Source organism: Apodemus sylvaticus, chromosome 1, assembly GCF_947179515.1.
Source record: "Apodemus sylvaticus chromosome 1, mApoSyl1.1, whole genome shotgun sequence".
Taxonomy (NCBI): domain Eukaryota; kingdom Metazoa; phylum Chordata; class Mammalia; order Rodentia; family Muridae; genus Apodemus; species Apodemus sylvaticus.
Window position 1 is genome coordinate 52,631,789 of NC_067472.1, and position 21,952 is coordinate 52,653,740.

At 51.3% G+C, this 21,952-nt stretch overlaps 1 protein-coding gene across 2 annotated transcripts; it reads left to right on the forward strand.

The window, feature by feature from the left end:
* Nucleotides 1–1,553: 1,553 nt before the first annotated feature.
* Nucleotides 1,554–21,614, forward strand: Cd5 (CD5 molecule). Of its 2 annotated transcripts, XM_052189790.1 has the most exons (11): nt 1,554–1,741; nt 9,962–10,000; nt 13,050–13,358; nt 13,752–13,814; nt 14,284–14,622; nt 16,311–16,604; nt 17,761–17,886; nt 18,518–18,571; nt 19,447–19,566; nt 20,159–20,250; nt 21,199–21,614. In XM_052189790.1, exons 1-10 carry the CDS (start codon nt 1,690–1,692, stop codon nt 20,245–20,247), a joined length of 1,485 nt encoding a protein of 494 aa, XP_052045750.1. In that variant the 5' UTR covers nt 1,554–1,689; the 3' UTR covers nt 20,248–20,250; nt 21,199–21,614. The 2 variants fall into 2 exon arrangements, with proteins under 2 accessions (XP_052045750.1, XP_052045757.1); XM_052189797.1 differs by lacking the exon at nt 9,962–10,000.
* The last annotated feature ends 338 nt before the right edge of the window (nt 21,615–21,952 follow it).

A 21,952-nucleotide genomic window follows, 5' to 3' on the forward strand; every position in this document is an offset into this window, starting at 1 on the left:
TGTGGACCTGGACTGCAGGGTTCCCGCAGGTACACAGCGGGTAACTGAGGTAATACTTTCAGACTTCTACAAAGGATAGAACACAGTGGAAGCCACCTAGAAGATGACACTCAGGCCTGCGAAAGGGAAATAAGTCTAAAGCTTGGGGTTTGGATTGCCTTTAACAAAGAAGTGAGTCTAGAGTGCTGTGGGAGGGGATGTCAGCTTCTGTGTGTGTGTGTGTGTGTGTGTGTGTGTGTGTGTGTGTGTGTGCTCACGTGCACTGGCTGGTCAGTGAACAGTGAAGCAGAGTTCTTCCCAGCTGCTCTCTATAAACTGTGAGGAAACAGGCTATGAGGGGCACTTAAGAAATAGAAAAGGATGCGGGGATATAGGTCAGTTGATAGAGTGTTTGCCTTGTAAGCATGAGACACTGAATTCCATCCCCAGCAGCAGCAAAGGAAAAAAAATAACAGAAACACCAGGTAGGGACTGTCCCCACCACCCTACACCCCCTCCACCACCACCACCAGACAGAGTTTCTCTATGTAACATCCCTGGATGTCCTGGAACTCACTTTGTACACCAGGCTGGCCTCAAACTCACAAAGATCACCCTGCCTCTGTCTCCTGAGTGCTGGGATTAAAAGGTGTGTACCACCATGCCAGCTGCACTTCTAGTTCTTGCATAGTGTCAGTAATGTTAAATGAATGCATGAATGAATGAATCCAGATTCATAGACCATACAACATGGAGATATCACACCCAGCATAAATATCTCATACCTAACATGGAGATCACACATCTCAACACGGAGATCATACACCCAACATGGGCATCTCACACCAACAGGGAGATCTCTGCTTCTCTCTCTCTCTCTCTCTCTCTCTCTCTCTCTCTCTCACACACACACACACACACACACACACACACACACATACACACACACACACACAGGTGTAAATTCAACTTAGATGAAGACACTCTCCTCCCTATACTTGCTGTGTACAATATTACTCCTGGAATCATAGGCACAGTGGCCCACACTTGTAATTCTAACATTTGTGAGACTGAGGCAGGAGAATTACTACAAATTCCAGATTAGCGTGGGCTACCTAGCAAGGCTATGTTTTGTTTCTTTGCTTAGTTCCACAGAGAGATTCAACTCAGATTACAGGCTCCCAGCCCGGTCCACCCTCAGGAGTGAGCAGGGCTTGTGTCTTAGTTTTCCTCACTAACCCTGCAATAAGACCTGAAGTTGCATCCGCACAGCACAGCCCCGCTCAGAATCCTCTAGGGAAGACTCCTGCCTCAGGCCCTTGTCCGTTCGCCTTGGGTGAGCTCTCTTGAGACTGGGACAACCTCTCTCTGGAGTTCCCAGCCTCTCCTGCCCCGTATGCCCATCCCACCCGGACACCTGGCTCTGCCCAGGCATGAGGATGGCCAGCGGGCACTACCACAGCTCCAGGTACCTCATGCAGGAAGCTCACAGAGACTCAGGCCTCCATTCTAATTGGAGCAGGTGGTTTCACAGGAAGTTGACAGTTCAACTTCAAACAGGACTGGCAGTGACACAGGCCACACTGCCTGCTTCCCTTTCCACCCCTGTTTATGCCCCCGCCCTCCAAGACAGTAAGACACTGAGCCAGACGTGCCTCCTGGCTGGCCAGCTGAGCTCACTGGGGCTGGGGCAGCAGAAGGCCATTACCCATGGACTCTCACGAAGTGCTGCTGGCTGCCACATACCTGCTGGGAACACTGGGTGAGTCTCTGCTGATACTGCCAGGCAGAATACCTGGGCACACTGGGGTGCAGCAAGGGGATGTCCGTTCTTCCCAGGTCTGATTCTCTGGGAATGGGTTCTCTGGGCCCATGTGCAATATCAGGGAGGTTCAGGGTCACATAGGCTAGATCAACTCCCCAGTCTCCGCGGGACTCTGTCTTTCTCAGCCTTGGACTAGAAGTCAGTGCACACTTAGTTCCCAACCTATGCGGCCACCCTCTCCAGTGTGCCGCCCAGTAGTGCCTGGCATTTATTTGGTCACCGCCAGGGAAGCAGAAACCTGATATTGAGGATGTTCCAGGCAGAGTAGGCTGCGCAGAATGGTCCCTTTATAAGGATGAGGAAGAACCGAGAGATGCCAAGTTCAAACAGCAGCCCTGTGTCAGTTCTAAAGGAGTCCCCAACTCATGGGCCTTGCTCCAAACCTGAGACCCTGCTGGTGGGTCACCAGTGACATCAGGAAAGTAGGCACTTCTTGACTAGCCAGAGGTATGCTGTGGAGTTAGGCCTGGAGGCTCAAGGAGATCTCCCGTTCACAGCATGTGCCCGTATCAGAGCAGGGTAAGGGCTGCTGGATGCCAGGTGTGATGGAAAAGAAGAATCGGCTCCTTACTTCACAGAGAAGGGTCTGGGGCTTCTGCGTGAGTGAGTGAGAGGGAGGGAGTGAGTGAGTGAGTGAGTGAGTGAGTGAGTGAGTGAGTGAGGGAATGTGTGAGTCTGGATGTGGAGGGGGTGCGTTCTGAATGTATGTATGTATGGATGGATGGATGGATGGATGGATGGATGGATGGATGAGAACGCTCTCCTGGACACTATATGACCTCTATATGATTCATGTTACCATGCCTTGGATGTCCACGCACACATTCCTTGTGCATAGGACAGCAAGAGGTAGACCATGCCTGCTTGATAAATCTTGACTTGCGTCCTGGATCCCTACCAGGACACTGATGTGGCCCCTTTGGTCCTGAGAATCTCAGAAGCCAAGCCTTTATCCCCTGCCCCAATCCAGTACTTCTTTGCAACCTCAGACCCATACACAGGGAGAGAGGATGCAGCCACCCCCCGCTGGGCAGGACTGCGGGTACCCCAGTTCTATGGAAGCCAGAGTCCAGAAGAGATGGGAGCAAACCTTCACCCCTGTAGAGGCATCATTTGGAGGCCTGGCAGCACATGGTCCCTGTATGTTGCTAGAGCGTTATAGGTAGAAAGCAGTCCGATGGTAGTGGGTGGGTGGGGGCAGCCCACACTTTTATTAAAATGTGAGGTCCTATGATTGAACCCAGGTCCTCAACATGCTAGGCAAGCTATGGCTGAGCTACATCCTGCCAGCTCTTACTTTTTTTTTAAAAAAAAAAAGTGTTTTTAGACATATGTATGTGTGTGCATACCAAACCTTTATCCCTGCTCCCAAACCAGCCCCTCCCTAGCCAAGAGTGTCAGCCAGAGGTTCCCGCACTGTCCCCTCTATTTTCTGAGCCTCAATCATTGAAGTGGGTTGGGGATGTGGCTCAGACACCCCCACAGTAACTCCAAAAGCCAATTTGAGTTCCACTCTGCCACTTTTGGCTAGGTGACCCTGAGCTGCTTTGGTAATCCTCAGTCTCCTTCGCTGTAAGAAGAAAATAACAACAGTACCCTATAGATGTTAATGGCAGTTAAATGAATTGACTCACAGTAAGTCTAGCCTGTATGTGATGGGGATGGTACTCAGTGGACATTAGGGTCATCCAGAAGCAAGACAAGGCAGGACAGAGTCGGGAGGGATCGGACCAAGCGCCCACCATACCATAGGTCTTCTCCCCCATCCTTCTGCACAGGCCGTTCACTCACTCACTCACTCACTCACTCATTCATTCATCTACAAATTTGTCTTGAGCATGTGCTACTCAGCTCTTTACAGCAGCAGGAATAGCGAGAGCCAAGGCAGACATTTTGGCCCCTGGGCCTGCCCAGCTCACAGAGACCTGACAGAAGACGTCTGGAAGCCTGAGCACTTCAAGGGGGGCCCTACTCAGCATATAGACCTGGATGTGCGGGCACAGGACCATTTGAAGGGAATGCCATGTCCTTTGTCACCCTGAGCCCCAAGTGCTAAGAAGAGCCAGCTAGTGAGCGGGAGGAGGTGCTTGGGTAGAAGGGGCCACAGGGCACAAGCAGTAAGAACAAGACAGGCTGAGACTGTGCCAGCTAAGAGCAGGCTGTAAGCTGCTCTATCCGGGGTACAGAGCTGAGGTTGTCTTTTGCTCTAAGCACAAAGGAGAAGAACTTGGACTGATCCACAGTATCTATTATGTATCTGTACTGTTCAGTATACTATTATGACCATTCAGCGTGGCTCCACCAAGGGGTCAGATGGTCTCCCTACAGTGACCAGGACAAGAATTCAGGGAGAGCCGGCAGAGCTAAGCATCGATTCTGTGTGTTTATGTATGTATATACACGTATGTGTGTACAGTTAGTGTGCGGTGCAGGGTGGAGGTATCTTAATTTGGTTTCTTCTTAGTCACCCATAGTAAGAGGAACTTCTCTGGCCCTTGGTTTTCTCATCTATAAAATTGGCTGGGTATGATGGTAATCCCAGAACTAGGTAGTCTGAAATAGGAAAATCACACAAGTTCCAGGGCAGCTGTGTTGGACAGTGATTTTTTGATCTCAAAAAATCAACCAAACAAAACAGACTACCAGGAGCCTGGGGCTGTGCTTCAAAGGATAACAGGGGGAGTTCCTGTGGATTGATCCAGACGACAAGCACTGACTGAGTACCTACTGTGTGCTGGAGATACACAGAGAACAAAGAGACAAGGTCTCTGCCCTGCTGGGTCTGACCCGGCAATCAAGGTGTGAAGGGAGATAGAGAAGATAAAGACAGTGAGTCTGTAGGTGCTAGAAGGTCAGTCACTCGTAGGTTGGCAATCAGTAAGGGAGGGCTAGGTGAGGTGGGGGCATGCTGTTTCTATACAAAATGGGTCTTACAAAAAAAAGAAAAAATTATCATACCTAGGTGTGGGAAGTGAGCTGAATCTGCCACTGAGTACCTGAGGACCCAGCACAGGGGCCTTTAGCTCGGCAGCTCCAAGGGAGACGGGAGAGAGGGAGCCCACAGAGCCTCCTGAAGGACTGGAGCTCCCCGTCTACAAACGGGGAAAATGGCACAGTGCAGAAGGCTTTCCTCTGGCTCCTCCAGGACCATGAGTCCACAACCAGATATCTAGCCAGACATGCTCTGGAGTCCAGATGTTTTCCAGATGTGGATGCTTCATTTTAAGAGCTGTATGCTCCTTACACTTTCATCTCGGGGCAGCCCTGGGTGGCTGCCCAGAACAGAACACATGCCCACTTCCACAATAACACCTGGGATATGGGGAATGCAGAGGAACCCCAAGTGCTATGTCAGATGGTGGGTGTGAGCCTCCAGCTACTTCTGTCACCATGACCAAGTCATTATCCCCTCTGAACTCTGGTTTTCCCACCCGAAGGTGGAGGCAAACACAGCCAGTTTCTACAGGCCTCTGACAGCGAGAACAGGCCGCAGCACCGAGCTTCGCAAGGCATGCAGAAGGTCTGCACACCTGTAATCGCAACACCTGAGGGAAGAAGGGAGGAGGACCAAGAAGTTTCAGGGTCATCCTCTGACATGATACCTTCTAGGTTAACCTGGGCTACATAAAACCCTGTCACAAGAAAGAAAGGAATAAAGAATGAATGGAAGAAGGAAGGGAGGCAGGGAGGGAGGGAGGGAGGGAGGGAGGGAGGGAGGGAGGGAAGGGAGGGAGGGAAGGAGGGAAGGAGGGAAGGAAGGAAGGAAGGAAGGAAGGAAGGAAGGAAGGAAGGAAGGAAGGAAGGAAGGAAGGAAGGAAGAGAGGAAAAATAACGGGGTTTCTGGAACCTTCCAAGTGAGCCAATGAAGAGATAAGGAAGAAAACCTAGGATCCTTCCCAAAGCTGGCAGCCTCCAGCGTAAACTGATGGCTGCAGTCTGGGAGCTCCACGAACTGCCAGGCACCAGTGTTTATGGAGCACAGAGGCCACCTGATCTCTAAGTTACATGAAATGATTGGGGAGGGGGGAGTCTTTATGGAGCAAGATCTTCATTTGAGGTGGTAGGCAAGAAATGGGCCTTTATGAGAGAGGCTTATGAGTAGGGGGTCTTACCACTAGCAACTATAGTTATTGCCAAGGTCTCACCCCTGCCTCTGACCCCAGGTGCCCATCAGATACTAAATCAGCCTTACCTAGCATGTCCAGGATTGCAAATGACAGGCAGGACCTCTGAGCAGGTCAGAGGCAGAGGACTGAGTTTGACTCTGCCACCAGCTGCCCTGAGCCAGGTTCTGTCCTGCAGAGTTCCTACACCTGTGAATAGCGGCGGCCTGGCTCCTGGTAAAGGGATCCATGGCAGAGGACCGTGAACATTTTCAGCCATTCCAAAACCCATAAAAATACTTAAAATTCCTGGCAAACAAGTCTGGTGCAAAATGGCGACTTGAAGTCATGGGAGGCTATTTATAATCCTGATGCGTCCTATTCAGGGTGAGAACGTGTGCGTTGCGTGTGCCTAAAGCCTGGCAGGGCTCACGGGGAGCCTTGGCTCTGGCAAATGAAAAGACAAAAAGTGTAGACTGCTGGCTGAGGCCCTGGTGATGGCGACACAGCCCACAGCCAGAGTCCCTGATTTTCAAAACCGTCCTAGATTTTATTTTAAAAGCAAAATAAAAGGAAGTCTCAAAATAACTGGATTTCTATCCGTGTGGAGACAAAGAGGCTGGAGCTATGGACAGTGGCTTCTTTTGCTGAGATCTTTGTCTGGGCTTGCTCAGTCCACGCCATGACTCTCGGGAGCTTGGAGGATGCTGTGTAGGGAAGGGAAAGGCCTTGGGATTCTTAGATGCTGTCCTAGCAGCTTGGAGAAGAGGTGTGGGTGGTGGAGGAAGAAATGGTGTAACGGTCCCGTGCCCCACATCCCTGCAGCCTCCAGGGTCTCCAAGCAGAGTCCAGGGTTGGGGTTGCCTACAGGAGTTTCAGAAAGCACTGGGCATGGGTGAAGTGTGGCTGGAGAGGTCAGAGCAATGCTAGGCACAACCTGCAGGGCCCAGGCCTAGGAGGGAGGGAGTTCTGTGAGAAAGCCTGAGAGCATCCTAGAGGCAGGGTGCCACCAGTCCTCCTCTACCAGACACGAAGACTCAATAGAAGCACAGCTTGGAGATCAGGCATGTTTAGGCCAAGAGGGAGGTGAAGGATCATGAAACTGAACTCCATCATCACTTTACAGAGTTGCCAGCATCCCACCATAGATTCAGCGCCATGTCTACCCATGATATATTTGTTTTATCTTGACTGCTGGAAATAGGCAGGAGCTGATGTCTCATAGAGCACAGCAGACAGCTTGGCCCAGTGGGAAGACCACAGACTCTGGGCCACTGGTTGTACGGGCACCATACTCCCCTTTCAGCTTCCTCTATCAAAGAGCAGTAACATCTATCAAGGGCATAGTGGAGAAAATTAGAGATTTAAACTAAGAATTCCCACAAGAGTGAAGAATAAAAATGCAATGACAGTAGTGATGGTGGCCGTGGCGGTGGTGGTTGTGACAGCAGTGTCAGCGACAGTGACCGTGGTATTGTGAGATCAATGACCATGGTGATGGTGGACATGGTGCCTGAGGACGACAGTGGGGTAATGACTGTGGTGCTGAGGATGGTGATGGTGATGATGGTGACAGGTGGTAATGGTACTGAGGATAATGGCAGCAATGACGATGGTGATGCTTACACAGATGGAGGTGGTAATAGTGAGAATAACGGTGATAATAGTGGTAGTTACGGTGGTTACAGTGACAGGGATGGAGAGAAAGGAAATACAGTTCCTCTGTGGACCAAACAGGATGAGCCACACCCTGGAATACACAGCCATCTCTCTCAACGGGTCACCTTTTTAAATGTATTATTATTATTGGGGTGTGGGGTGTGGGGTGTGTGTGTGTGTGTGTGTGTGTGTGTGTGTGTGTGTGTGTGTAAGAATTCAGAAGACAACTTTTGGGAATCGGTTCTTTCCTTCCACCTTATGGAAGCAACATTTCTCGATTTGCTGCTGCACTCTGAACTCCAGGCAGGCTGGACCTTGAGCTTCTGACCAGTTCTGTCTCTGCTGCTCTTGTGTTGGGCATGCTGGCCTTACAGATGAGCACACGGCATGCAGGCCTTACAGATGAGCACACGGCATGCAGGCCTTACAGATGAGCACACGGCATGTTGGCATTACAGATGCGCACACGGCATGTTGGCCTTACAGATGAGCACACGGCATGCAGGCCTTACAGAGGAGCACACCGGCATGCAGGCCTTACAGATGAGCACACAGCATGCAGGCCTTACAGATGAGCACACGGCATGTTGGCATTACAGATGCGCACACGGCATGTTGGCCTTACAGATGCGCACACAGCATGCAGGCCTTACAGATGAGCACACCGGCATGCAGGCCTTACAGATGAGCACACGGCATGCAGGCCTTACAGATGAGCACACGGCATGCAGGCCTTACAGATGAGCACACGGCATGTTGGCATTACAGATGAGCACACGGCATGTTGGCATTACAGATGAGCACACAGCATGTTGGCATTACAGATGAGCACACGGCATGCAGGCCTTACAGATGAGCACACAGCATGCAGGCCTTACAGATGAGCACACGGCATGTTGGCATTACAGATGAGCACACGGCATGTTGGCCTTACAGATGCGCACACAGCATGCAGGCCTTACAGATGAGCACACGGCATGCAGGCCTTACAGATGAGCACACGGCATGTTGGCATTACAGATGAGCACACAGCATGCTGGCCTTACAGATGCGCACACGGCATCTGACTTCATCCTGGAGGCTCTGGGACGGAACTCAGGTCGTCCGGCCTGCGTGGCGAGCACTGTTACCTTACTTTCCTTTTCGGAATGGCAGTTTGTGCTCATCATTCAGTCTTTCCTAAGGAACCTCTGAGCAGGCCCAGAGCCATTCTGTGAAGTGTGTCTACACATGGGGCCTGGGATCATCAAGCCCTCCCTCCTTCCTTCCCTCCCTCCCTCCCTCCCTTCCTTCCTCCTTTCCTTCTTTTCTTCCTTCATTCCTTCCTTCTGTTCCTTTTCTTCCTTTCTTTCTTGTCTATCTCTGTCTGTCTGTCTTTTTGAACTAACTATATAGTACATGATGACCCTTGACTCCTGATTCTTCTGCCCCCACCTCCCCAGAGCTAAGACTGTAAGGATGCACCAACCCACCCGTCTTATGTGGTGCTGAGGATAGAACCTGGCTCCTTGTGGATGCTAAATAAGCATTCTGCCAACCAAGCTACAGTCCTACGCCCTGAAATTGCTATTTAAAAAAATAAAAAGTGTGCTTCATGTGCCGGGCACACCATAGCACGTGTGCGTGGGATCAGAGAACAACTCCTTCCACCATATGGAACCCAGGGATTGAATTCAGGTCACTGGCCTTGGCAGCAGGCACCTGTGCCTAGTGAACTCTCTCAAGAGCCCCCACTTTACTTTTGAGACAATACTTCTCACCAGCTTGGAGCTCACCTTGAGGGTCAAGCCGGCTGGTCAGGGTCCCCAGGAATCTGCCTGTCTCTAGCTACCAGAATTAGGATCAGAGTTACAAGCACACGCACAGCGTCTGATTTTTACACAGAGCTGCGGGACAGAACAAATGCCCTCATGCTTGTCAGGCAAACACTTTCCCAACTGAGCCAGCTCCTCAGCACTGCCCCTCCAAACAGCTCGCACCCTCCCGATGCCAGCGTGGTGCGCTGTCTCTAGTCTGCTCCATTTCCCTCTTAACAAGAGGAATGCTTGTGTTACTATACAGGGACAGACAGGGGGAGGAGCCCCTGTGGGCAATGAAACTGGAGTGTATCTTGATTGTGATGGAGGTCATGCATGTGGTATGTGTTAACATTCACAGAATCGTGCACTAAAGAAAAATCAATTCCAATTGTGTAGCCATTGAGAAAATAAATTTTAAAAATAGAGTGAATTGACAGCTGCGGCCCACTAAATTGATTCCATAAGCACTTTGGGTTCTAAGCTACCACATGAGAATCCCTGCCCTGGAATCTCCTTGACAGTAGGGTAGGGAGACAGTCAGCAGGGAAAGGTGGAGGGGGGCTTCCTATTCTGATCTACTTCTCCCTTTTCCACAGCTGCTTTCTGCCTTGGACAGCCTGGAAGGGATGGCCCAGGTAAGAAAGAACATGAGAAAGGAAATGGCTCCGCAGGCCACCTGAGGATTTGCCTGTTAAAAACCTGCCTTCTCCATCAGTGTGAAGCCCACTCTTGCAGACACACATCAGCCATGCCAGTACACGTACAGGCGGCACCCTTCATAATCACTACACGAATGCTAGCTAGCATGCCCCCACTGTATTCTGTGGGCAGGAAACACACCCACCCACAAATGTTCCTCACAAAGCCTTGTTTCCTCTCTGGTCCTCCGTCATGGACATTTGCAGACAGGCCGTGAGAAAGCTTGTGTCAGATTGCAAAGAGCAGAGAGTCTACACCTCAATCTTAGAAGCCACCATTTCTCAAGGGGTCAGGCCACACAGCATCTCCTACTGGCTTAGTGAAGGCTCTGAGACGTCCGCAGTACAGAAGCCTGTTAATTTAGTTCTCCATGCTAGGGGTGGCTCCCAGGGCCTTGTGAGTGCTGGGCAGGTGCTCTACTATTGAACTACAGTCCTAGATGTAAACATGATTTAAGTTGACAGTCTCCACATTCACTGTGCCACAGTCCCATCGCCACTTTAACTGGATAACACTGTGCTGAATTTATCTGAAGAGAGATGAGGGTCTCGAGAACCACCATGCCGCTTCAGGGGCGGTAATGGAACTAGCTGGTGACCTTAGTTAGCCACAGCCCTGATGTGCTCCACACATCCCTATGAGCAGGAAGGAAAGGAAAGGCAGCCTAGCCGGTGGCTCTAAGCTGAAGACAAATTCGAGAAACCTTTTCATTCTTAAATGTGTGGCTTGAGTGAGCAATAAACCTGCTCAGCCCAAAGGTGCCTATGTCAAGATCAGCTGCTGAATTTGCTTCTGCCCATGCTCCTCACCTGTCCTTCCTGCCTCTCACCCAATACCCCAGGTAATGACTGTGTTACATATCTTCCGAGAACCTCCTTGTGTAGACACACACACACACACACACACAAAGAAAGAGAGACAGAGAGATAAAGCAAGACAGAGAGAGACGAACTGATGGACAGCCAGAGTCAGAGAGACACAGAGACACAGAGAGACAGAGACAGAGAGACAGAGAGACAGAGAATACACTATGTGTGGCTTCAAACAAGTGAAGATCAAAAATGAGATGGCTCAGTGTGCAGAATGCTTGCCTTGCAAGAAGAGGAGGTGAGTGTGGTTCCAGATACCACAGGGGCAAAGGCAGGCAGGCCCCTGAGACTCAACTAGCCAGCTTCAGACCACTGGATAACACTGTCTCAAAAATGTAGACAGTGCCTGAGGAAACACACACACACACACACACACATACACACACACCACATTAACAAATAGTGAGGCTTAGACTCATACAAATGCCTTTCTTGTCAGTGTCCCGCAACAGTAAAGGCATGTGCCACCTGGCCTGGTCCTAGACCACTTCACATGAGGAACTTAGGCATCCGTGGATTCTCGTAACCTAGAAGCGCTTTCCGTGGGTCCTGAGGAGCATCACCACATGCAATATAGTCTTTTTGCCCAACGAGCTTTATAAACTCACAAAACCGCAAGCCTGCCTATAACCTAGGAATTTCTCTTTAAGGTGTTTACTCAAGAGAAATGGAAATACGAGCCCACATGCCGGCCTGCACGTGTAAATTTATAATCATTTTGATACATGGCCGGCAACCCCCAAGACAACCCACATGACGATACAGAGAAAAGAAACAGAGAAAATTCACACAATGAAATATTATTCCACAGGAAATTTAAAAAAAAAAAAAAGGCACAAACTACTGATCTACCAAGGAACACACCACAAATATACACAGAGGGCAAGAGGCCATAGCAAACGGTACTCTGGGATTCAATTCAATTATGTGACCCTGTAGAAGAGCAGAGACTAATCTTTCACGGCAGGAATCAGGGCAGACCTTCCCTGAGGCGGGGCCAGGGGGATGAACCCGCTGCTGAGGAGCAAGCAGGGTGTGTCTAGATGAGACAGGCTCTGCACTCGATCCCAGGACAGCCATGTGCTTGTAGATGCTCATCAACTTCCACAGAACCCTTAAAATGGGTCTATCTTCCCATGCAAAAAGCGCACCTCCGTACCATTTTCAATGTTTTGTTCACTGCCATTGGGGTCTTCTCTGCCCCAGGCTGTCCTCAAACTCAATTTATTGCCAAGGATGACCTTAAACTCCTATTTCTCCTTCCTCCACTGCCAAGTCCTAGGATTACAGACATTTACACCACACCCAGCTAATACAGTGGATGTAAGACAAAAAGATCCTGGGAGAAAGAGCCAGGGAGAAGGCTCAGTCCAATAAAAAGCATGTGCATGTGGACCTGAGTTCAATCCTCAGAGCCCACATTAAAAAAAAAAAAAAAAAAGGCCCAGTGACAGCGGTGGTGCACACCTTCAATGCCAGCACTCAAGAGGCAGGGACAGGCAGATCTCTGTGAGTTCAAGGCCACTCTGGTCTACAGAGTGAGTTTCTGGACAGTGAGGACTACACAGAGAGCCTGTCTTGAAAAACAAAAACAAAATAAAACAAAAAGGCAGGACATGATGCACACTTGTAATCCCTAAGCTTCGTAGGAAGAGACAGGCAGAGTTTCCTGGCCAGCAGGCCTAACTGAATTGGTATGTCTAAGACCTAATGAGAGACCATGTCTCAAAAAAGAAGATGGACACCTAGGTCCTGAGAAATGACATCCAAAACTGACCTGACACACACATGTGCACACATGCACACACATCTGTATGCATACAGAGACACCAGATAGATATCAGGCCTCAGGACTATTGAAACAGAACTTCCAAGGTTAGGGGGTGGGGATTTTGTTGGACAGAAGGTGCAGGACATCTTGTCCACAGCCCCAAGGTTCCCTCTAGCTCAGAAACCTGAGCATACTTAGCGTAGGGCCAACACAGTGACCTGCCTGAGTTCGTAGGGAGCCTCAATAGTACCCTAAAGGGGGAGGAAGAGAAACTCAAGACGGGGAAGTGAGAGCTAAGCTCTTCCTCCATCACTGGGGCCTCCCACCACCTCTTTTGATGCTCAGGTTACCCGGTAACGCTAAGTGGCTCCAACTCCAAGTGTCAGGGTCAACTGGAGGTCCTGATGGAAAACCGGTGGAGTACAGTGTGCAGTTCCAGTTGGAGGTTGAACAACGACAACCGTGTGGGAAATGCCCGTCACGCCTCTACAGTGTGCCAGCAGCTGGGATGTGGTGACCCCTTGGCCCTTGGTTCTTTCACTTTATGGAACAGACCCCAGAACCAGATCTTCTGCCAAGGATCCCCGTGTTCTTTCTCCAACTGCAGCACAATCTCACAAGCCCACTGCCCTCCACTGAGCCTCATCTGTCTAGGTGGGTGATGGTGGGTGACACCCTGGGCTGAGACCTGGGAGGGTAAGTGGGCAGAAAGGGGCTTCGCAGTTACAGAGCCCTGACCGCAGACAGGTAAGAGAACGGGCTGGCAGGAATAAGCCAAAGGGTGCTACACCCATTTGCCAAGATTGAGAAGCAAGACCTGGCTCTACCAAATGCCGACTTCTCTGTTCTTTGAGACTCCATTTTCCTGTCTGTGATGTGTGGGATTTGCCACCACTTAGGGAGCTGAGAAGCAGCATGGGGATGGGGGCCAAGTCAGCTTACTGACAAGGGGCATTAAGGTCATGAGCCCTGTGTCTTCACATCGCCACCCGCTCCCCTCCTTCCCTCCGCTCCCCACTTCCTACCTTTGTCTGTGTTTCACTGCAGAGCCCCAGAAGACGGCACCTCCACCCACAACCACCCCACCCACCACCATGCCGGAGCCCACAGGTAAGAGGGTGCTTGGGCCTCGTGGGAAAGGGAGAGGATGGACTGACGCCAACAATAAAGACACAAGGACCAGGAATGGCAGAGCCGCTGCGCTCTTGAACTCTCAGGAGCTGTGGTGACCTGTGCAGATGAGGCCATTCCATAACCAAGGGAGAAAGGACTCATGAGACCTCACCCCTCCTTAAGAAAGTATAAACAGTTAATGGTTGTGGAGGGTGGAAAGACACTTGTGTTCAATGCTGTAGCCACTGGTAAGGTGCCATGTTCCTGTAAATAGCCCAAATTAGAGCCATTGAATCACCAAAACAAAAACTAAGAAGCCCATTTACATCTGAATTTCAGTGGGAAAGGTTCAGGTGTGTCCTGTGCAATGTCTGGGCCCCTCACCTCCTGAGCATTCACCTCTTGGGGTTTAGCAGCAAGGCGTTCTCGAAGGTACCCACACTCAGGCATGCCTTCCCCTCTCCAGCTCCTCCCAGACTGCAGCTGGTGCCAGGACACGAGGGCCTGAGGTGCACAGGTGTGGTGGAATTCTACAGTGGTAGCTGGGGTGGCACCATCCTCTACAAGGCCAAGGACAGGCCCCTGGGCCTGGGGAACCTCATCTGTAAGTCTCTGCAGTGTGGATCTTTCTTGACACACCTGTCCGGGACAGAGGCAGCAGGAACACCAGCCCCTGCAGAGCTGAGGGATGCCAGGCCCTTACCAATTCGATGGGAGGCCCAGAATGGGAGCTGTACCTCACTACAGCAGTGCTTCCAGAAAACAACCGCCCAGGATGGCCAGGCGCTCACAGTCATCTGCTCTGGTAAGCTAGAAGCTGACCACACCTCACCAGGCTATCTGTTGCCTTGGGTAAGGACGTGGGATCCCCTGATCGGACTTTCTCATCAAGCTGAGAATCCTGATAGAGACTAAAGAGGAATGGAGGCCTGAGGTCATGGCCTCTAAACAACAGAACAAGTTAGATGAGGTGGTGACTCAGGCAACCACAGAGCAACACCTGCCTAGCCCAAAGGAGCTACCATCCGCAGAAACACAGCATCAGCTGGGATCCCAGTAGGAAGAAGCTAAAGGGAAACTGAGGCTTGGGCAAAGGCTAAGGGCCCTTGGAGGGGTGGCCTTTGCCAATGGGGAGTTTTTGAATCTTCAGAAAGGAGGCTAAGAGGATGGTAAGATTTGGGAGATGCCTAAGGCCTGGCTCAGAGCAAAGCTATAGAGGAAGCCCCTAAAAGGATGCTCTGAGTCATGACCTCCAAGAGGCCAGCAGTGGTGGTGCAGTTGAACTGGAGAGAAGAGGGAAAGATAAACTCACGGGACTCTATGGGGGCCAGACCAGGATCAGGCACAGACTGGAACAAACCACAGTTCAAGGCGCGGCAGAATAGCCACCAAGCCTGGGAGAGAGTGTGCCCATGTCCGGGGAGGTGCCCTTGATGCATCCCAGATTCTGTTCCCAACAGACCACTTGGTGCTGGGCATCCTACAGTTTCATGCCATGGGGGTGAGAACTATTGTTACCCTCTTCTTTAATGGGGAAGCCAGGGCTCAAAGAAGCGCCGCGTCCTTCCAGTATCACAGAGCACTAGCTGAGATCTGCCCGCAAGCAGTGTTAATCCAGAGCCCATTTTCTAAACCTGGACCGCTCAAGGTGTGGCCTAGACAGGCAGTATCTGTGTTACCTGAAATGGTCTCACTGCTCCCCACACCCCTAACGAGAGCCACTTTCAGCAGGCCCCAGGATCCCTACACAAATACAGGATGCGCGGCTCAGAACAGGGCAGCCTGCGCCAATGGAGACCGGATATAGATTGGTCTTCCAGGCAGTATCAGCCCCACGATTCTCTGGGCCAGGTGAGAGGCTCCAGCCCCACCTAGTCCTCAAGCTCTCATGCAGGCTACAACCTGCAAAGCCATGCCCGGGGTCTTGCTTTGAAGTTTCTTCTAAATAGAAGATTCACTGGGGCTTTGAAGGTGAGTGTTGCCATGGAAACTAGCCAAAGCTGGTAAGCTCAGTCTTGACTTTTAACCAAGCATAGTAGCTTCTGCCAGATTCTCAAGCCCCACCCTGATTAGCAGACGTGAATTCCTCTCTAGGTACCTGGCCTCATGGCCAAAAGCCTAATCCACAGGGTTAGGGGCCCAGGCAGCAGAATTCCTGGCTGCTGTCCCACCAGTGAAGCACACCAGCTCTTTCCAGGCCCCAGGCCTCAGTTTCCTCTTCTAAAAAGCCTGCCCTCTTCCTAAGCTAGAGAGTAGGATGGCATAGCCACCCTGCCAGCTCCTTTGCCACTGTTGTCTTGAGATAGCCGCCACCAGCCGCCCAGAGGCCCCAGGGACAAGACAAAACTTGGTGTCAGAGAAGTGCTAGAGAGGGTGTGAGGAAGGGCTGTGGAAAAGGAAAAGGACAGCTCCTCTCCTACCCGCAGGGCTCAGCACTGCCAAGCCACCCCCCTACCCCGCCCCCCAGGCCTCACCAGCACTTCCTCTCTGCAGATTTCCAGCCCAAGGTTCAGAGTCGCCTGGTCGGAGGCAGCAGTGTGTGCGAGGGCATCGCTGAAGTACGCCAGAAATCACAGTGGGCAGCCCTGTGTGACAGTTCTGCAGCCAGGGGTCGGGCACGGTGGGAAGAGCTATGTCAGGAGCAGCAGTGTGGCGACCTCATCTCCTTCCATTCGGTGGATGCTGACAGGACCTCCCCCTCCCCCGGGCTCCTCTGTACCCACGAGAAGCTGTCTCGGTGTTACCATCTTCAGAGAAAAACCCACTGCAAGAGGGTATTCGTCACCTGTGAGTTGGCTGCAGCTCTCAGTGGGTGGAGGGCAGTTAGAGACTTTTCCTCTGCGACCTAGTCAGTGAGCGTATCTAAGGAGAAGATCTGAAAGGCAGAACAGCTTCTGGGAAAAGGACAGTAAATGGGGTTCTGGGAGCAAAGGTCAGCAATGAGTAGAGCGGGCAAGGCCCGAGTGATCTCTGTCAAGATGACCACTGACAGACCCAGAGCTCCCCCTTCCCTTCTATCCCGTTCTCCCACGATACAAGCCAGAAAATCAGGGGCAGGTGGGACGCATTTACTATATGAAATAACGTATACTGAATTATATCTAAGAGAAATGGATACGTGGAGGGGTGACATGGAGGGTGGAGGGATGGATGACATGAAATGGAGGTAGATGGGTGAGTATGTAGATGATTGTATAAGCAGATGGGTGGGTCAGTGGATACATGGATGGATACATAGATGGGTAGATGGGTGGATGGATGGATGGATGGATGGATGGATGGATGGATACATGGATGGGTGGATGGATGGATGGATGGACAGATTGATGGATGGATAGGTGAGTATGTAGATGATTGTATAAGCAGATGGATGCATCAGTGGATACATGGATGGATGGATGGATGGATGGATGAATGGATGGATGGATGGATGATGGGTGGGTGAATGGATAGATGACTACATAAACATATGAGTTGATGGGACAGTAAATAGGTGGATAGATTAATGGTAGATACATATGCAGATAGATGAGTGACAAATACATGACAGGAGGAAGGGAGGGAGGGAGGGAGGGAGGGAGGGAGGGAGTCATGAATAGATGACAGATAGGTGGTTGAATTAATAGAATCTTCCTGATGGGAGGTAATGGAAGTTTGATTAGTCTAAGCAGTGAAGATAGAAAGTTAACAGATGCTAACAAGAGTGGCAAATGGTAACTGGATGGTCATTAAAGGTGATAAACTGTGGACAAATGAATAGACAGCAAAGACTCCTAGAGATGGCCAGAGAGTCAGCCAAATAGACAGCTCTGCTTTGAACACACTGGTGGGTTGGTAGGAAGTGCCAAGGCACTAGGGAAATTGGAGCAGCCGCTGCCCTCCCTCTGCATTGCTCCCCAGGGCTGGGTCTGATTTAAGACTCCCCCACCCCACCCCCGTCCAGGCCAAGACCCAAACCCAGCGGGCCTGGCCCCAGGCACTGTGGCAAGCATCGTCCTGACCCTTGTACTCCTGGTGGTCCTGCTGGTCATGTGCGGTCCTCTCGTCTACAAGAAGCTGGTGAAGAAATGTAGGTGCCAAGCCGCGAGCCTTCCCCCCTCACCACCCATCCCCATCCCCTGCGGCCCACTTGCCTTTTTCTGTCTAAAGTACTAGAAAGTCAGGGCAAACTGTACCTTCTGATTTGCCCATGTCTGGACTTGACAAAAGCCAACTGCAGTTGATAAAAGCTACGGCCACATAGCATCAGCACAGCCTCTGATGTCCAAGATGTGGCCCAAGACCAGCTCCATAGCTACCAATGACCACTGACTGCTGCTGCCTCCATCGGAGCCTCAGTTTCCCTGTGTACTGAAAGCTGCATACCTTATGAATAAGGAGGCTTGCCTGCCTGGCCTTGCAAACCTTAGAGAAATTACCCAGAGGCAAGGAAGGGAGATAAAGGAGAACAGAAGCAGTAGTGTTAGATCCCTGGTGCCCTCTGAGGTTATGCATTCTGGATCTAAATAAGCCCTTGGACATTCCTATGGGGACCCAATGGCTTCAATCTCTTTCCCTACTCAGTCAGGAAATGAGGCAGAAGGCCTGGAGTAGTAGACCCCATTAGTCCTGCCTCTAGGGTATCTGCCCCTCCCCTCCCCCACCCCACTCCACCCCCTTCACTACCATCTGGACTCATGAGTTTCCTGTCTGTTGCCCAGTTCGACAGAAGAAGCAGCGTCAGTGGATCGGTCCCACAGGAGTGAACCAGAACAGTAAGTGTTCCCAGAAGTGGGTGTCCCCCAGTCGTAGGACACAGGCCAACAGAGCAGAGCCAAGGTGGCTTCAGATCCAGCAAACCAGCAGCTGCTAGTGGCCTCTGGTTGCCACCACATTTCACTGAGGTGTGACTGAGGTCAACAGATGTCCCCACACCAAAGAGGGGGTGAGGGTTCTTTTAGGGGCAAGCGGTTCTGTGTAATTGGCCTCTTGAGCCTCAGACACTGCTGTCTCTTGCCTTGTGGCCGACTTTAGCAGAGATTTCCCCACAGCCCTTCCTTCCATGGTCAAATATTGCTAAGCAATAACAGTTGTCTAGCTCAGGACTTACCAGAGCCCTTTTTATGGGCTTCAAAGTAGGAAGGCATGACAAAAGGCTGGCTGAGCAGTTTTAGCAGAGAACAACTTCAGAGGGTGTTTTTGGAGTACAGTGATCCGCCGGGCCGCCCCCTCCCCTGGCCTGCTCTCTCCTAGCCACATTCTGAGGTACACTAAAGGATGGAAGCATGCACTCAATTTCTCTCCCCTTTCCATGTGCAGGCCCAAATCTTTCTAGAAGATTCTCAGTTTTATTTGGTTTTAAAGACTACAAAAGCCCTCAGCTCGCTCCTGATGAGTAGGATCAAGGTTGCTCCAGCTTCCTCCTAGGTAGAAGCCTGATGGCTGAGGGAGCAACTGGAGGCCTCACTAGGCCAGTCAGATTGCTGTGCCAGCCTAAGGCTGACTCTGAATCTCCCCAGAGAGAAAGGCAAGGGAAATGTACCACCCCTCTCCCATGACCTAATGGGAACAGGCAGCTAAGCTCTGGGTCTTGCTTGGGAAGGACAGCACACCAGTTCTAACAGCGCCACGGGCCTCCCTGTCTGCTTAGTGTCTTTCCATCGGGGCCACACAGCAACTGTGCGCTCCCAGGTTGAGAACCCGACAGCCTCTCATGTGGACAATGACTACAGCCAACCTCCCAGGAACTCACGGCTGTCTGCTTACCCAGGTGAGAGGCCCGGGCTGTTGGGCAGGCAGCCGGCCGGCTGGTGGGAGAGAGGGCACCTGCTGAGTGCTGACCTTGAAGTTTTGTGCTTTTCCAAAGAGGGAAAAGGAGGCTCCAGGGGGTGGGGGATGAGTGCCTGCTTGACAGCTGCTCCCAGCAGGTTGGTGGCAGGGACTCAACCTTCACAGGCCTCTGCTGTCCCTTGGAGACCTTGAAACCCTCTTCTAGAGAGAAGAATGCAGTTGGATGGACGCCATTAACCCCAGCCTTGCTGTGACCTAATGGGCTGTTTGCCTGCAGGCCTTGAGGGGTAAATGATAAATGAGCCCCTCAGATCTCGGAGCCAGGACAAAGCCATTAAGTGGCCCACAGGAGCCTCCGATACTGGCCCCTCACAGGCCCCTCACAGGCACTCACAATTAAGTCCCAGGGGGCCTGAAGTTCAGCATCATTAGTGAACGCTTGGCCAGTCTGATCAAAACTGAGACAGGGCTGTCACCATCTCAGAAAACCTCTGTGATCTTGCTACCCACTCATCTCCTGGGGCCTTGTGCAGCCTCCGGGACTTCTTTAATAGGTAATCTTTTCTCTCTAGCTCTGGAAGGGGCCCTACACCGCTCTTCCACACAACCTGACAACTCCTCTGACAGTGACTACGACCTGCAAGTGGCTCAGAGACTGTAAAAGGTGAGCCCATCCCTGCCTGGTGCTTGGCACCCAGGACCCTACCCCCCAGCCCAGGGGACCCAGCATCTCACCACTGTCCACAATGGACAGAGGCCCCTAGAATCTTCTTCACATTAAGGGGGAGAGTGAACCAGTCTGTCATCCCACAAGTTTAAGTTTAAGGTGAATCTTCTAGTCCACATAGCTAGTTCCAGGCCAGCCAGAGACACACAGCAAGCCTGTCTCAAAAAAAAAAAAAAGTATATATATACACACACACACACACACACACAACTTCAACAAAAACAATTTAGATGATCAAGACACCTGGGCAAATGGTCAAAGAATCATTAATCTTAAAGCCATCCTGTAAAATTCCACGATGAAAAGCCACTGAAAACAATACTTAAGAGAGCTGGGAAGGCAGCTGTCAGTAAAGCAGTGCCTCACAAGCTGGAGGACATGAGTGTGAAACTCTAAACCCATATTAAAAAAAAAAAAAAAAAAAAAAAAGTCCAGGTCTCGTGGCATATACTTTGTAATCCCAGCCACAGTGCGATGGGAGACAGAGACAGACCATGTAAGTTTGCTACCTTAGCCTGTATGGCCAAGCTCCTGGGCAGTGGCAGAACCTATATCCAAGAGAAAGTAGAAGAGGCTTCCAAAATAATACCCAAGGCTGTCCTCTAAACTCCACATGCAATTGCACACATATGTACTCCCGTCTCTCTCCCTCCCTCCCCCTCCCCCTCCGTTTCCCTCTCCCTCCCCCTTCCCCACACACAGACCCCTAAGCATTCATGAGAAATCACAGCCTTCAGATCCACTATGCCTGGAGCAAGAACTCCCTAGCATCGCCCAGTTGCTTTCCCAAACAGCACAGAGCAAAAGCCCACAAGCCGCCTTGGGTGGGTTTCCATCCACAGCGCCAGTGTCTACACTCTGACATGTGTCCTTTGCCCCTCACAGAACTTGAGGCCATCAACAAAGGCCAAGCACATCCCCTCCGCCCTGAGGAAGCATTTACCACTCAGAGTGCTGCCCACTGCCACTTCAGCCACAACCGGACAGAAGCCAAGGTCCTTTGGATGAGGTCCCGGTCCCTGCAGTGGCAGGCCAGCTCCTAGATCCCCTATGGCCGCTACAGCCTGGCTGCTTCCTCCAAGAGCCAACACTCAGCAGCCAGAGCCTACAAGCAACCAATCCTTGCAAACAGAGACTCCAGTATTCAGAGGAGCTCCGATCCTTTGGGGAGCCGTGACCATGGGGTTGGCTTTCTCCTTTGACTCTGATGCCATGAGCAAAGGATGAGGTGATCCACCCAAGCGGGATACTTACAAGTACTTATTTCTCGAGTGTATTTTTAATATATTCTTTGTAAATAATGTTTTTTCTATGTTTCAAGAACTTGAGTAGGCCAGGCTGCTGTGTCCAGGGCCCCACCCTCCAAACCTTCTAACGAGACCATAGTCACAGCTGCTCACCTGAGCCAAGGAGCGCTCATTTTCCCTGCCTTCCACATTCCTCATCCAAAGGCACCTTCCCCTCCAGAGCGCAAGGCCCGCTGGCCAGCAAGGGCACTGGTACCCTGTCCCCCCCATCCCCAGAGCCCAGCATAAAGAGACACCCAGGCAATTCTCACCCATTAGGCCTCTTACTCCTCACAATTAGAAATCCCCAGCACAGACACTGCCAGCTAACCTTCAAATCAAGGAGTGGTAGA

Coding starts and splice junctions, on each gene's coding strand:
- Cd5 (XM_052189790.1), top strand. CDS start 1,690: ATGGACTCTCACGAAGTGCTGCTGGCTGCCACATACCTGCTGGGAACA. Junction 1,742..9,961: donor ATACCTGCTGGGAACACTGG/GTGAGTCTCTGC, acceptor CCTTTTCCACAG/CTGCTTTCTGCCTTGGACAG. Junction 13,815..14,283: donor CACCATGCCGGAGCCCACAG/GTAAGAGGGTGC, acceptor TCCCCTCTCCAG/CTCCTCCCAGACTGCAGCTG.